Raw genomic sequence first — 16,007 nt, forward strand, 5'->3', positions numbered from 1 at the left:
AGAGACCATGAAACAATACCTCCTCCCCCCACTCTCCTGCTGGTAATAGCTTATCTAAAGTGATCACTCTCCTTACAATGCATATGATAATCAAGGTGAGCCATTTCCAGCACAAATCCAGGTTTTCTCACCCTCCCCCCCCCCCCCCCCCCCCACAAACTCACTCTCCTGCTGGTAATAGCCCATCCAAAGTGACCACTCTATTTACAATGTGTATGATAATCAAGGTGGGCCATTTCCAGCACAAATCCAGGTTTTCTCCCCCCCCCCCTTTCAAAAACCACACACACAAACTCACTCTCCTGCTGGTAATAGCCCATCCAAAGTGACCACTCTCCTTACAATGTGTATGATAATCAAGGTGGACCATTTCCAGCATAAATCCAAGTTTAACCAGAACGTCTGAGGGGGGGAGGGTTGGGGGCTGAAGGTGACGGCTAGTGGTGTTCTGTTCCCACCTGCAGAAGTGAAGAAACAGATTGATAGAGCCAGAAGAGTTCCCAGAAGTCACCTACTACAGGACAGGCCTAACCAAGAAAATAACAGAACGCCACTAGCCGTCACCTTCAGCCCCCAACTAAAACCCCTCCAACACATTATTAAGGATCTACAACCTATCCTGAAGGATGACCCAACACTCTCACAAATCTTGGGAGACAGGCCAGTCCTTGCCTACAGACAGCCCTGCAACCTGAAGCAAATACTCACCAACAACCACATACCACACAACAGAACCAGTAACCCAGGGACCTATCCTTGCAACAAAGCTCGTTGCCATCTGTGCCCACATATCTATTCAGGGGACACCATCACAGGGCCTAGTAACATCAGCTACACTATCAGAGGCTCGTTCACCTGCACATCCACCAATGTGATATATGCCATCATGTGCCAGCAATGCCCCTCTGCCATGTACATTGGTCAAACTGGACAGTCTCTATGCAAAAGAATAAATGAACACAAATCAGATGTCAAGAATTATAACATTCATAAACCAGTCGGAGAACACTTCAATCTCTCTGATCACGCTATCTTACAACAGACATGGGGGTCGCTATCTTACAACAAAAAAACTTCAAATTCAGACTCCAGCGAGAAACTGCTGAATTGGAATTCATTTGCAAATTGGATACTATTAATTTAGGCTTAAATAGAGACTGGGAGTGGCTAAGTCATTATACAAGGTAGCCTATTTCCCCTTGTTTTTTCCTCCCCCCGCCCCACCCCCAGACGTTCTGGTTAAACTTGGATTTAAATTTGGAGAGTGGTCAGTTTGGATGAGCTATTGCCAGCAGGAGAGTGAATTTGTGTGTGTATAGGGGTGAGGAGGTGAGAGAACCTGGATTTGAGCAGGAAATGGCCCACCTTGATTATCATGCACATTGTGTAGAGAGTTGTCACTTTGGATGGGCTATTACCAGCAGGAGAGTGAGTTTGTGTGTGTGTTTTTTTGGAGGGGGGTGAGGGGGTGAGAAAACCTGGATTTGTGCTGGAAATGGCCCAACTTGATGATCGCTTTAGATAAGCTATTACCAGCAGGACAGTGGGGTCGGAGGAGGTATTGTTTTATGATCTTTGTGTGTATATAAAGTCTGCTGCAGTTTCCACGGTATGCATCCGATGAAGTGAGCTGTAGCTCATGAAAGCTCATGCTCAAATAAATTGGTTAGTCTCTAAGGTGCCACAAGTATTCCTTTTCTTATTGTAGGGAGAGTCGTCACTTTGGATAAGCTATTACCAGCAGGAGAGTGAGTTTGTGTGTGTGTGTTTTGGGCGGGGGGGGGGGGGGTGAGAAAACCTGGATTTGTGCCGGAAATGGCTCACCTTGATTATCATACACATTGTAAGGAGAGTGATCGCTTTAGATAAGCTATTACCAGCAGGAGAGTGGCGTGGGAGGAGGTATTGTTTCATGGTCTCTGTGTATATAATGTCTTCTGCAGTTTCCACAGTATGCATCCGATGAAGCGAGCTGTAGCTCACGAAAGCTTATACTCAAATAAATTGGTTAGTCTCTAAGGTGCCACAAGTACTCCTTTTCTTTTTGCGAATACAGACTAACACGGCTGTTACTCTGAAATATGAAGAAAAAATATTTCAGTTCTATATAGCTGTCATCGCCCCTCAAGTAATTCTCTATTTGTCTGTGGCATAACTGAATAACCAATGTGGAATACCCTCTTTTAGGTCCATTGTTGTTTCTGTCCCTGTCTGGAGAGTTTTCTAGTTAAGTAGGCTGTAATTTATTGATCCTGAATGTGCGCATCTTTGCCATCTGATAATAGTTTGGCATGTGTTAAGTTATAATTACTGCTGCTGATTGGCTACAAGTTGTGCACACAGATAGTCTATGCTAAAAAATCCTGTTTGTGTTACCTCATCTTGCTAGTTTGCTTGTTTCATCTACCTGTTATGTTAGACTGCAAGGTCTTGAGAGGTAGGGCTCTCATTTACTATATGTTTTTACTATGCCCAAGGGGACAATGACGTGGCTGAGAATTCTAGATGCTACCACAATATAAATGTTAAATAATAGATTTGCACAGTGCTAGTAATAAAAATTTTTCTTCCAGTGCATTTGCATATTGCTTCCTCCACTCAGCATCCAAATCAATGGGAACCATTTATTGTAAATGGCTCTGCTCTCTTGTGCACAAACTACTCTTTACACAGTGTATGACGCTGAGGCTTAGTGACTGATCATTTGTTTTGCTGTGCAAGGCCTCCTGTTGGAGTTAGTGGGTCTCTTTTCATTGGCTTTAATGAGTTGATCAAGACCATATAAATATTAAAGCGTTTCTTCCTAGGTAAGATGATGGATTCCTATCTACATGTCTGCTCTTATCTCTTTTTGTTCACACTGTTCATTCCCCCCAAGCCATGCATTTAACCACCATCTTTGCCTTTCTCTCGCTCTGGTCTCCGTCTCTTTTTCCATGCAGGCACTGATGCCAGGCAACCACTCCTTGATTCTCTTTTCTCTCAGTAACTCCTTAAAACATGTCCAGAGAGACTTGTAGAGCTTGGTCCCACTTCAGACAAATGTTTCCCAGTAGTCAGTAGGAAATGTATGTAGGTTGGCAAAACTCATGTTTAACTTCACGGGGTGTCACTTTTCAGTTTATTGCATTCCATCCCTCCAATCTGTGCATTTGTCTCTTGACATTGTAGGTTCATTGGCACAGGGACCATGTCATCTTGTTGTCTGTAGAGCACTTGCAAATTTCTGGTGCTACATAAATAACATAGTCACAATTTTAAATTTTCCATTTCATTGTTTCCATCCACTCCAATCTACTGATTCATCTTCCTCACACAGTTGCCATCAAGCATTTCCACTCCAGGTGTACCCCAATACACTGTTTCAAGGGGGTGGGGGAGAACCTAGTCAACCAGTGCAGTTTGAGCAGTCCAGGTCAAACCTGTGCCTCCATGAGTCATCCTAATGCTATCATGACTCACCCTGTTCCCTGCTTTCTGTAAACTCTACTCTTTGTGCGCCGTCACCCTGTTCCCTGCTTTCTGTAAACTCTACTCTTTGTGCGCCGTTCACATTCTTCCTGTCAACACAAATAGCCACTGCCCAGGAGGGCTGAACTGAGCTCCCTCCAGACCTCTGTTAATACTGCTCTTGTCTGGTCATCAGGTATTGCTGTTGAGCCACTCACAGGGCATGACTCCTCTTCCACTGTTCTGAAAGAGACCTCCCCTTATCTTTGCCAGCTTAGGAAGGGAGGAATGAGTGACTTTTTTTAAAAAATGAAACCCTTGAGTTCCTAGGTCATCTGTGTGAAGATTAGCATATTCTGTTTGGCAGTATGCCCCTTTGGATCTGTCCTCAAGGCATGAACTTCAGAGGAGTGTGCAGCAGTGGATGTGTACAAATCTACATTTTCAAAGGCTTTGCTCTATCCCTAATTCTTTTACATAACAATCATACCCCTGGGACACAGGTTTCCAAACATCCCTGGCAATGCTTAACCAGTTCTAAAACCTTTTAGAAGTTTCTGAAGTACACTGTTCCTCAATAGAGGAAGAACTAAAATTGAGGGCGACAAAACGCTATATCCAAGGTTAGCAGCATTAGTTACAGGTATGATGGGTATATCACGGTTATAATGACAATCTTTACACTGTCCTTCCTTTACCTAATTTATTTGAGAAAGATCTGATATATGAATGAACAAATTGCTGGTTACTGCCTTTTTCAGGATAGTTTTCAGAAAAGAATTAATATCCTAAACTAGTTGGATTTAGGGGGTAGATTACTTTATACAAAATCAGTGTTAATCACCTGGTCTGTTTAAGCAACAACCGTCACAACTGACACAATTTGTTATCCTACTCACAAATCAGTCTGACAAAATGAAGCTTAGAGACACAGACACTTTACTTTGGTTGCAGCCATTCCTCACCCTCCCTCAAGTATTTTATCATACTACTTAATTAATATATGTAGGCTTGGCAGAATTCAATTTTTTTTTAAAATAATTTTGACATAACATCAGTGTATTTGTAATATTTTTTTTATCAATTTAAGAATTCACAGTTGCACAAAATTATGGGTTTTAACCGCTTTTTTCCTATTTTTATTCACTTAATTTTTCCCAGTTTCAGGAAATTATGGGTGTAAGAGGGTCAGAGAAAAGTTATTTAATGATAGTAGATGTTGAGATTCAAAAACTTAAAGCTTTATAGCTGTTAAAACACAAATTGTCAATATCATATGTTGAAATATACAAAGTAGATATCCTTATCTAAGTAGATCTACTTATCAAACTAATAAAGTTCTCAAGGAGCTTTCTTACTTTGCCTACCTGTAAATATCAGTTATCATCAGTGGAAATACTTTTTCATCAGTTTCTGTACGTGGGGTGAAATCGACATTTACCAATAAAAATCTGATCCTTCCAAGCCTAAATATATGCAAGATTCTTAGAGAATTGCCCCAATAGTTCATCTATATAAGTTTGCATTGCTACTTTCACTTTAGAGTATTTTATGTAGACATCAACTGATAAAAGTGAATCTGAAGACATTCAGATACCTTGCTGGCAGTCACAGTATGAAAAAACAAAACCCTGAAATGGTATAGAAAGATGGAGATCCAAGGGGAAAAAACTGTTTGCAGCATCCAGAAAATAAATCACCACAAAAATAGTTTGTCAGAAAGGGACACCCCCACCCCTCCGTACTTCTGCCGTATTGAGAAGAATAAAGCAATGGTATTATTTTTCTCTATGGAAAGAAGGGAGAAGAAGCTGAAGTCTTAGAAATGCATGTAGGTATGCAGAAAATGTGATTCCCACCAGTGGGTGCATATATATTTCCTTTGTCTACTGTCAACACATTGACTAGCTGGATTTAGGGGTTAGATTTTCCAGACTTAACGTACCTCAAACTAAAGTCAATGGAGTTACCTTGGCTTTACACTGGTGTGAGAGCAGAATTTGCCCCACATGGTATTAGCTAGGTATTTCTACCATTATTTCTTTCTTCGAAGTTTCTACTCCTTTGAAACACCAGAATCTGCTGAACAAACAGGCTTGATTTGAGGATACGATGGGTAAACATAGTGTTCAGAAGGATAGATAAATCTTGACTATCTTTATAATTATAGATTTCAGAGTAGCAGCCGTGTTAGTCCGTATTTGCAAAAAGAAAAGGAGTACTTGTGGCACCTTAGAGACTAAAGAAAAGTTAGCTTTTCTTGTTTTAGCCCACATTGCCATCTAAACAAACGCATTACTTAAAGTATGGTGCTAGCCTATAAAGAGTGACTGTCAAAATAGCCATTTTTACTAAAAAGACCTTCTTCCTGTACATTTTAGGTCAAATCTGCTTTCTGTAGTGATAAAAGTAAAATTATACTCCTGTTAGCAGTGCACAGCCAACATTGCAACAGGAGGGGGAGCTGGATTCTGTTTCTTCTTGCACATCATGAATAGAATTGTTAGCCAAGTTCTAAGTGCAGGGGAAAATCATGCCTTTCACTTACCCTCATGCTGCCCTGTTGCCTTTAGTTGGCATAACCTAAGGCATGATTTGACTTTCAGAATGCTTATTACTGGTGGTGATGCATGGGAAGAGTAGATTCCAGTTTGACTTGGGAATCAGTTTTTCTATCTGCTAGCCCTACAGTCTTGTTGTTGTAAACTGAGTGACTCTGATGTGGAATTATTGAGACATAATTAACAGAAACCCCACAATACCATTTCTAGTCACTTTTCAGACTGAAATAGCTCTTGCTAAGATCCCAGGATGGAAGCCAAAGCTGTTTTAGGAGCAACAAACAGCAAAACGTATGAAAATTATTTTATAGTTCATGCTTGGTTATACTCATCTTAGTTTGAATGTAACATTTTTGTCTGTGTTTTCATTTCAGAAGGCAGAAGAGAATGCAGAGGGAATGGGATCTGATCTTGGTCCTGATGGAGAGGTAAAAATTTTAAAAGCCTTTTTCTCAAAGGAGTAGATACTACTAAATAAATCACATTATTTATTGCTGGTTGGGAGCCAGATCCCAGAACCTTTACTTGCCCAAATAATCACATTAACTTCAAGGGACTAAGTACAATGGAACTACTTGCATTGGTAAGGGTCGGAGGATCAGGCTCATGTGTATTTGCAGATATAGTTTATGAATACACATTGACACAGTTTATAATATTTCACAGTATAAGTAAAGTGTGTTTGGAAGTCATACTGTAGAATTATGATGAATATGTCATCCCAGGTTATCTTTATAGAATATGATCTGGTCATTTTAAATGAACATCAAAATGTAAAATTAGCATTTATTTGAGAATTTTTAACTTATTATAAAGTAATTTGATTTCCTGTATTTTTCCCAAAGTTTGCTATGGCTCCTACTGGCAGTAATAGACTAATCGGTATTCTAGACTTGTGACCCACTCCATTCAGGTACCTGGAGCAGGGATTTTGGATGAGATAGGATGCACTGTCACTATAACTTTCTTCTTAAATTATGCCCTTCAGTGCCTAAAAAGATCCATTTTTATAACCAGGAGAAAATATATCCAGATTAACTATCCTCCCGTACAAGCCATTTTTTAAAGAGATCTGAAGCCTAGTCTTTGGAGCATTGTATATATCTCTGAGTATTCTGAAAATCCCTTTCAGCTTGTCCACATCTATGTGTAAAAGTGGATTTCTTGAGAACCAAGTCTTTGTGTAGTACACAGTTTATTTGTCAAATATGGTTGTAAGCATAGCACATTATATTATCGCATCGGTAGGAAATAAGCCTACATCGGACAAGCACATCTGTTCCCTTCCTAGTATGGGATCAAATGTGCTGTGTCATGATGGCTCCTTTGTCTGTCAGAAATAATTGTAAATGAAAACTTCTCCCATCATGTTCTTTGGACACTAAACTCTTCAGAGAAGCCAGTAAATATTTCTGGCTCCATAGTCCCCTCGTTCAGTTACACTTAATATTGGGATATGCCTTTGCTTGATACTTGTGGAGATATTGTGACCTACTGTTGGCCCAGGTGCTGACCAAGACACTTTTGCTGTGGTTTTCAGTTTCTTTGTTTTTCTTTTGAAGCTTTAACTTTGCAAACTCTTGTTTGCTGTCTTTGTCTCTGTGGGAAAGAAAGTTCAGATGTCTTACACTGTGACATTGGCTTTCACTTTTAGCCCATTGATGAGAGCAGTCAGATGAGTGACCTTCCGGTCAAAGTGACTCACACTGAAACAGGCAAAGTTCTTCTTGGACCAGAAGCTCCAAAAGCAAGTCAGCTGGATGCTTGGTTAGAAATGAATCCTGGGTAAGTAGCTAAACAAACTAACAGGATTTTTAATGACTACTTTCACTTCTGTTGATACTTATAACAAGAGAAACATTGTTTCATTACCCACCCTTATTTCATTTAATTTATTCAGCTCTTTATAAAATGATTTGGAAACATATTGAATCTGAGTGTGTTTTTTTTCTAAACGCCTATTCTTTTGTCTTCTGGACCAGCTATGAAGTTGCTCCTAGGTCTGACAGCGAGGAGGAGAGTGACTCTGAATATGAGGAGGAGGTATGTGTACTTACTTATTTCATGTCTAAGAGCATATGAGGGGGAAACCTTGATTTTCTCTCTAGTGAGCAGAGGGGGAAAAAAAAATCTCATAAAGGAAAGGAACTACATGTGAAAACAATTGGAAGGACTGTTAAGCCAACAAGAAAAACTAGCCCTTAGTGGAATACAGGAGGAGAGAGGAGTATGTGTTCCATTTCTGGTTATTTATAATCATGATTCAGAACAAACAAGGAGATTCCTTTTGATAACAATATTCTATGACAGGAGATATGGTGACTCTGTTCTGAATAAACTGATACCTTGTATCTGTCAAATCTGTTTTATCTCCATATGCGTAGATTTGTAATTCTATTGAGAGACATACTTTCTTAATCCTTCTATTATTAAAAAGCTATCAACTTTGGGGGAGGAGGACAGAAGAGACAGATTTGCTGTTTGTGGTAATCAAGTGTTTGATTCAATAATAAGCAAAACTGTATTAAAAACATTTGGTAGAAGACATACACAGATCTTGGTTTTTGTAGCTACATGTAAGCTTTTGACAACTTAGCCCACTTTTTTTTTTTCTTGGTAATCTTTCAATGAAAGTGGTTGGCTGTGACCTTTCAGGCAACAGACTGTAAAAGGGGGCTGATTAAAGCAATGACTTGTCTGTATATGTTAATTTGTCTACCTTGTATCACCAGATCTTGGGTGTGCTCTAGGGATAAGGAGGCCAATGCGACTGCAATTACTGCAAATGGGATGATGGGAGCAGAGAGAAATTCACCTTAGAGTAGTTTTATTTATTTATTTTTTAAATTAAATACTTAAAAATAAGCCGCATGTGTTTCTGGGGGCAATTCTAAATATTTTCTTTTTAGTCTGTGGGCTGAAGCAGTGGTGAGAATGGTGGAATTTTCACTCACCACTCAGCATGTTAGTTCGAATATTGTTTTTATCCTCTTTTAATCTAGAATCAGAAAATATTGGCAGAGTCTTAAATTAAATATGTCAAGATGCAAAGATTATACTTAGTTGATATTTCTTCACATGTTGCAAATAGAATTGCATTGTGCACCTTTTAAAATAATGTATGTTTTTACAATTGATTTAACAATGCACACTAAGGTGTGGCTCCTGCAAAGGCTTGCACAACTACTTAGTTTTATGTGCTATGAGTAGTCCCACTGAAGTCACAATATGGCCAATTAAGCATGTGTGTAAGGCTTTGCTGATCGAGGCCTAATGACCTAACTCTGTGGGGTGCTGACAGTGATAACGCCTGTTGACCTTAGTAGGGTGGTAAAGGCTGTCAGCACCTTCAAATAGTGGGCCCTGAGTGTAGTGTAGTGTAGATATAGATGTAGAATTAGATAAGATCTTCTACTCTCTGTGTACAGTACTGGTACAGTTTTGTGGCAAACAGAAAGAAAGGGAGAAATCATTCTAAAAGTAGTTTGCATACAGGAGGCATAGGGATATTTGCTTTAGCTGCTAAGAATTTAAGTTGTTACAAAATAGCATTACTTCAAAGGGAACCGAGATTCTTGGAGAAACCACAATAAGATCTGAAACCCTTTCATCCATTTATCAGCATCTGCAATATTAATTGGAAAGAAGGTAAATAATAAATAAGGAACAAAAAGTTTAATCTATTTAAAGATAATTTTAATAAATCAAAACACTAAAACAGCTCAGAACTAGTGGATCTTGTCAGTTTGATTGGCTTTTTTGTATGAATAGAGTGTATGTTATGAATCTTCAGTACGTTTTGAAGAAGGGTATATATATGATCTTCTCAATGAACAGGAAAAGAAGAGCTGTTTCAAATACGATGGAATTAAAATGGGAAAATTCGTTTTCTAAGTGTTTTGCAGTTTGACCTTGGTTCACTTACATCACAGCAAGAAGGTTGCAGTTGACAGAAGAGAAGAGATGCCAATAACTCTTTCTTGTTAGGATTTCTTTCGTTGTAAAGCGGTGTCCAGTGAAAACTGTTGATAAAAACCTGAGTGAGGTCTGGCTGATGTTATGACCAAGAAAAATGTTACTATTCTATTTTTCTGTCCCCGCTCCTGTTTTTCTGTTGTCTCCTCTGTAGGATGATGATGATGAATCAAGTAGATTAGAAGCGGATGAGAAAATACTTCTGGATCCTAACAGTGAAGAGGTTTCTGAGAAGGATGCTAAGCAGATCATTGAGTGAGTATACACTAGAATGCCTTCTGTGGGGGAAGGAGGTGGATTTCTTACACCATCTTTAATTTTAGCTGCGTTACCTAATTTTATTAAGAGCACTTGAATAAAAAGTTACGGTTCAGAGCACTGAACAAATTGGTATAGTGTGAATAACATCATAACTCTTCTTTACTTATCTTCTAGGACAGCCAAACAAGATGTGGATGATGAATACAGCATGCAATATAGTGCTAGAGGGTCTCAGTCCTACTATACAGTCGCTCATGCAATTGCTGAGAGGGTGGAGAAACAGTCTGCTCTTCTTATTAATGGATCACTAAAACATTATCAAGTAAGAAACCGAGTTGGAGTTTCCTTCTCAAGCTGTAAAAACCAGTTTATGGCCAGCTATAATTCTGCAGTTTAACCCTTGCTTTATACATGACTTTTGCACTGTTGCATAATGATGGCCAGGTATTTGTATAATATACTTTTATTGAGTAAAGCATATTATAATATAATATAATATTTAAAAGTTTATGCTACGTTAGGAAGGTATGTAGGAATGAATGCTGCTTTCATCTCTGAGTGGATCAGATTTGTGTTGCACTGAATTGCAAGATCTCCATTTGGGTAGAAAATGATTGTCTGGAAAAGAAGGTTGTATTCTGCCTTCCCAATGGAAAAGTCACACATGTCACCTGTATAATAATATCAGCTCTAAGTGTACCTGTAATTGTCATCTTCATTGGAGAACAGTAGTGATCCAGTTTGGGTTTTTGCTTATTGTTTTAGTGACATACTTTTTATAAAATGCCACCCTAATATTTCAGTGCACTAACCAGTTGAATCCAGAAACCTCTTTATTCTGGATGCTGTTGGTTTGGCTATGGAGAGAATTGTGCTCTGAGGATAGGACTGGGGGGTGGGTACCTTTGCGTGGCCTGTGGCCACTCACTCCCTGTGGCCTCTGAAAAGTCATTTGTGGTTTCTTTTTTTTTTGGGGCACTGAGTATCTGTAGTTCCCTAGCAGATTACTGAGAACTGCAGGTGCTCAGCATTGTTTTCAATCTGACCACTTGGCTCTTTCTCCAGTTTCCTTGTCTGAAAAATGGAGAATAATACTTTCTTATCGAAACAACAAGGATGATGTGAAGATACTTTTTTTTTTTTTTTTTTAAGTGTTCATAGAACACTAGAAGGAAGGGCAACCTTAATTCTTACACATCCTAACTTTTCACCGATTGACTTTGCAACCCAAAAATTCTTTTTTTGTAGTTTTTTTAAAATGCAAACTAAAAACCCAGAAATTCTAGCATGTCAGGCTGGGGCCTAGATCCGTAGCACAGGCCTCTACTGCTTGAGTTAATGGTGTCGCTGGCTGCTGTAGCAGGCAGGGTGTTATTCTCTGTGGGGACCAGCACAAGTGGGGGATGAGGCACACTTTGCCCGTGAGTTTCACAGGGATTTGCTGACAATAGAGGAATGGTGAGACTCAGGAATCCTGGGTTCAATCCCAGGTTCTTGAGGGGAGTGTGTCTTAGTGGATATAGAGCCCTCTGCCCCAGTCCTTTCCCCTCCTCTTTTTCTCCATCTGCTCCTCTCTGTCTCTCTCCCTGAACCACTCTGCTCCTATTTCCCTCCTCCCCTGCCCTCTCCTCACCTCTCTGCATTCCAGTCAAGCTACTTCCTCTTTCTCCGTGCTGCCTGTGGGCCAGCATGGAACATTCATAACACAGGAGTGAGTCTTTCTGTTCTTTGTTCTGCTGTCACAGCAGCCACCTGCAGCTGGGCAAAGAAATTACAAAGTCCTGCTCAGACTTTGCAGCTCTTGGGCTCAGTAAAGACTGGAACTTCTGAGAATTTAGCAGTTAAACTCTACTAAGTCTCTACAGAGCATGTGTGAAGTGTGAATTTTTTTTCCCCCCCGAGACTTTTTGGTTGGCCAAATTTTGGTGAATTCTCATGGGGACAAGAAAAGATACATCCTTACACCAGGGTGACAGCCCCCATGCTATAACCAAATTTCAAGTCCTTGCTCCATCAAATTTCTAGTCCCCTCTCCAGAGTATGGAGAATGGTAGAGCTTCTCAATGAAGCAGCTGTAAGAATTTTTTATGTGGACAACACAGTATATTTTTCTGTAATCTCATTCTTACAAATATTTCAGCCTGAACAGTTCAAATTTGACTAAGTTATACATAGAATCCTGTGAAACTCTATATATTTTTCTAATTTTTCATTTTATTTTTCAGGAAATTTGTTTGATTTTGTTTTATCCATTTTAGCCATGTGGTGGGGGAGTTGGGTCCTGTCCCTGTGGAAGGAGAGCAAGAGGCCCTGTGGGTTGGTATTGCAAAATGAGCCCTCCTCACACACATGTCGCAGCAGCAGATCCTGTCCTGCAGGGCGGGGCCTGGCTTCCCACCATAGGCTCTGACTCTGTGGGTGCTCCAGCTCTGAAGCACCCATGGGAAAACATTAGTGGGTGCTTAGCACCCACCGGCAACCAGCTCCCTCCCCGCACTCCTCCCACTGCTGGTGGCCCCGCCGATCAATTCCTCTCCCTCCTTCCCCGCACCTCCTGCCTCCCACGATCAGCTGTTCCGAGGCATGCAGGAGGTGCTGGGGGGAGAGGGAGGAGCCGGGACAGGGTACGCTTGGGGGAGGGGGCAGAGTGGGAGCAGGCAGAGGAGGGGTGTAGCTTTGGGCAAAGGAGTGGAGTGGGGGCGGGGCCTGGGGCTGAGCACCCACGGGGAAAAGGAGGAAGCCAGCCCAGGCATTGTGACTTGGCACACTGGGTCTCAGTGCTGCTCAGGTTTGGCCTGACCGCCCTTGTGTCATGGTGACATAGGGGCAGCTGTACCAATTTTGGGTGCATGGCATTGTGACCTGGTGCATGCACTCACTCAGATTTGGCCCAGCTTCCCCTCTGCTATCGTGATGGAGGAGTGGCCGGGACAAACCTTGAGTAGAGCTTTGACTATGTGCTGGCTCACAACACCTGGAGTAGGGAGCCAGGCCCGCCCCACAGGGCAGCAGCTGATGCTGTAGGTGAGTTTTTCAGACTTTTTTCATATTATAGGTTTTTCTTTATTTTATGTTATTTCATATTTGCAAAAAACACCGGATTCTAGTTGTAAGCAAATGAAAAACAGCATCTTGTAATGGAAAGTATTAGGCAACTTCAACTATAGGCATTGCTACCAACTCTGCCTATAATATAAAAAATCTTCTGCTTGTACAAAACAAAACTCTGAAGCTTGGTCCATATTGGACCTAAATATCAGCCGTGACTTTCATGCAGATATGATGGGATATTATGTGCTGGTGGTTCCCAGTGCATCCACTGTTGAAGGAAACCAAGCACCAAAGCAGTAAGTGAAGTGAAAGCCTGACTTCAGTAACACTAGGATTAATTACGTGTGCAGCTCTCAGATAATTGAAGCGATTATTCTTCATTTCAGATCCAGGGCCTGGAATGGATGGTTTCACTTTATAATAACAATTTGAATGGAATTTTAGCTGATGAAATGGGGCTAGGAAAGACCATACAGACTATTGCACTCATCACTTATCTGATGGAGCACAAAAGACTCAATGGCCCCTATCTCATCATTGTTCCCCTTTCGTAAGTAAAGAAATTCATTCCACTGTTATCTTTCTATGCATTGCAAATTGGCTCATTAGCAGCACGCACTTGTTTTTCACTTAATGGTAAGATGAAGCACGCAGTGGGACTACATTGAGTATGTACTCTGAATCTAGCCTGTGATTACTTTGCCACAGTGATTGGCTGGCATTGTGAGGATGACCAGATGGATGATAAAAACACTTGGTTCCATTAGTTTTGCTGTCCACTCAGCAGGCAACTGTATAGTGTCTCTTATTCAGTGTAACTTATTCCTGACATGATTAACAAAAGAGGAAATGTACCTTTCTTTTTTTTTATATTACATGCTGCAGTTTTCCCTGTTCAATTTTTAAAGTGCTACTTGCAGCCTATTATTAGATCTTTAAAAGGCACCCCACCAAATATTAGGTAGTTGTCCTTTAACGACACTGGATTTTCTTGTAATTATAGTATAAGTAACTGTCTGATGTGGAGTTGCTTATTGTCCCTAACCATTGATCTCCAGCCTCTGCCCGGTGTATTCTTCTTTGTCTTATTTTGCCCCCTTTTCCTGCGGTTCTGCACAGCATCCCTTTTATTGTGATTTTTCTGAATGTGCTCTACCCTGGTCTCTGCAGGAATTGGTTGTTGGTTTCTTGAAACAGATTGCTTTAAAGAGACATTATCAAGTTGCCCTAAATATAAAGGGAAGGCTAACCACCTTTAAATCCCTCCTGGCCAGAGGGAAAAAACGCTTTCACCTGTAAAGGGTTAAGAAGCTAAAGATAACCTCGCTGGCACCTGACCAAGATGACCAATGAGGAGACAAGATACTTTCAAAGCTGCGGGGAGGCGGGGAGGAACAAAGGGTTCTCTCTGTCTGTGTATTGCTTTTGCCGGGACCAGAGCAGGAATGCAGGTCAGAACTTCTGTAAAGGGTTAATAAGCAATCCAGTTAGATATGCGTTAGATTCTGTTTTGCTTAAATGGCTGATAAAATAAGTTGTGCTGAATGGAATGTATGTTCCGGTTTTTGTGTCTTTTTGTAACTTAAGGTTTTGCCTAGAGGGATTCTCTATGTTTTGAATCTGATTACCCTGTAATGTATTTACCATCCTGATTTTACAGAGGTGATTCTTTTACTTTTTCTTCAATTAAAATTCTTCTTTTAAGAGCCTGATTGCTTTTTCCTTGTTCTTAAGTTCCAAGGGTTTGGGTCTGTGTTCACCTATGCAAATTGGTGAGGATTTTTATCAAGCCTTCCCCAAGAAAGGGGGGTAGGGCTTGGGGGGATTTTGGGGGGATAGACGTTTCCAAGTGGGCTCTTTCCCGGGTTATATTTTGTTAGACGCTTGGTGGTGGCAGCAATAAAGTCCAGGGACAAAAGGTAAAATAGTTTGTACCTTGGAGAAGTTTTAACCTAAGCTGGTAAAAATAAGCTTACGGGTTTTTTCATGCAGGTCCCCACATCTGTACCCTAGAGTTCAGAGTGGGGAAGGAACCTTGACACGAGTACTGTAAAACTTCTGTAGTGTTGTTTTGTCCCTAAGTGATACATATCTTACAACTGGCTGTGGAGTGGCTTTGGCATTCTAATTAGAAGGTTGCTAAGAAAGTTACCAGTTGTTTGGGGTCTGTAGGTGTTAGCACAATATTATTATTCCTTATGTGGTCTACTTTGAAGTGCCCCACCTTCTGGCTCTGCTGCAGCAACCATTAACTAACTTCCAGAGATGTGCACAATCCTACTGACACTAGTGATGCCGGGATCAAACATAAAGAGAAATGCATGACTGGAGACCGAGCCCTGTTACTAATACAGGGTTTCCAAGGGGAAGGAAGTTGTACTATCGATTTTCAAGAGTACAATGGAGACTCGAAACGTGATGTTTTTAAAGTACTTGATATTGTCTTTTTTTAAGTTTTATAAAGGGGAGGAGCTGAGACCTGAAGTATTTTACCAGTTCCTTTCGCCTTTCTTTAAGACTATTCAGTGTGTTAGTATAGTTAAAATGAAGGTACATAAGTGGCTGACTGACACAACAGTAGTGCTGGATGCTAATAGCGCATCATCACAAGTTAACAGCACTGATACCTTTTACCTTGGGCTTTGTGGGGCTATATCTGAGAAGTTGCAAGTTGCGTCCGATGAAGTGAGCTGTAGCTCACAAAAGCTT

General features: G+C 40.6%; 1 protein-coding gene across 3 annotated transcripts in view; it reads left to right on the forward strand.

The window, feature by feature from the left end:
- SMARCA2 (SWI/SNF related BAF chromatin remodeling complex subunit ATPase 2) overlaps window positions 1-16,007 on the forward strand; it is a 182,897-nt gene that overhangs the window by 62,445 nt on the left and 104,445 nt on the right. For all 3 annotated transcript variants that reach the window (XM_084628534.1, XM_084628533.1, XM_084628535.1), the window contains exons 11-16: window positions 6,386-6,439; window positions 7,666-7,796; window positions 7,994-8,054; window positions 10,141-10,241; window positions 10,422-10,569; window positions 13,685-13,848. In XM_084628534.1, the coding sequence (XP_084484660.1) occupies window positions 6,386-6,439; window positions 7,666-7,796; window positions 7,994-8,054; window positions 10,141-10,241; window positions 10,422-10,569; window positions 13,685-13,848 (659 nt within the window). The remainder of the gene's footprint in view (window positions 1-6,385; window positions 6,440-7,665; window positions 7,797-7,993; window positions 8,055-10,140; window positions 10,242-10,421; window positions 10,570-13,684; window positions 13,849-16,007) is intronic.

This window comes from Lepidochelys olivacea, assembly GCF_965140295.1.
Source record: "Lepidochelys olivacea isolate rLepOli2 genome assembly, chromosome: 5".
Classification (NCBI taxonomy): Eukaryota; Metazoa; Chordata; order Testudines; family Cheloniidae; genus Lepidochelys; species Lepidochelys olivacea.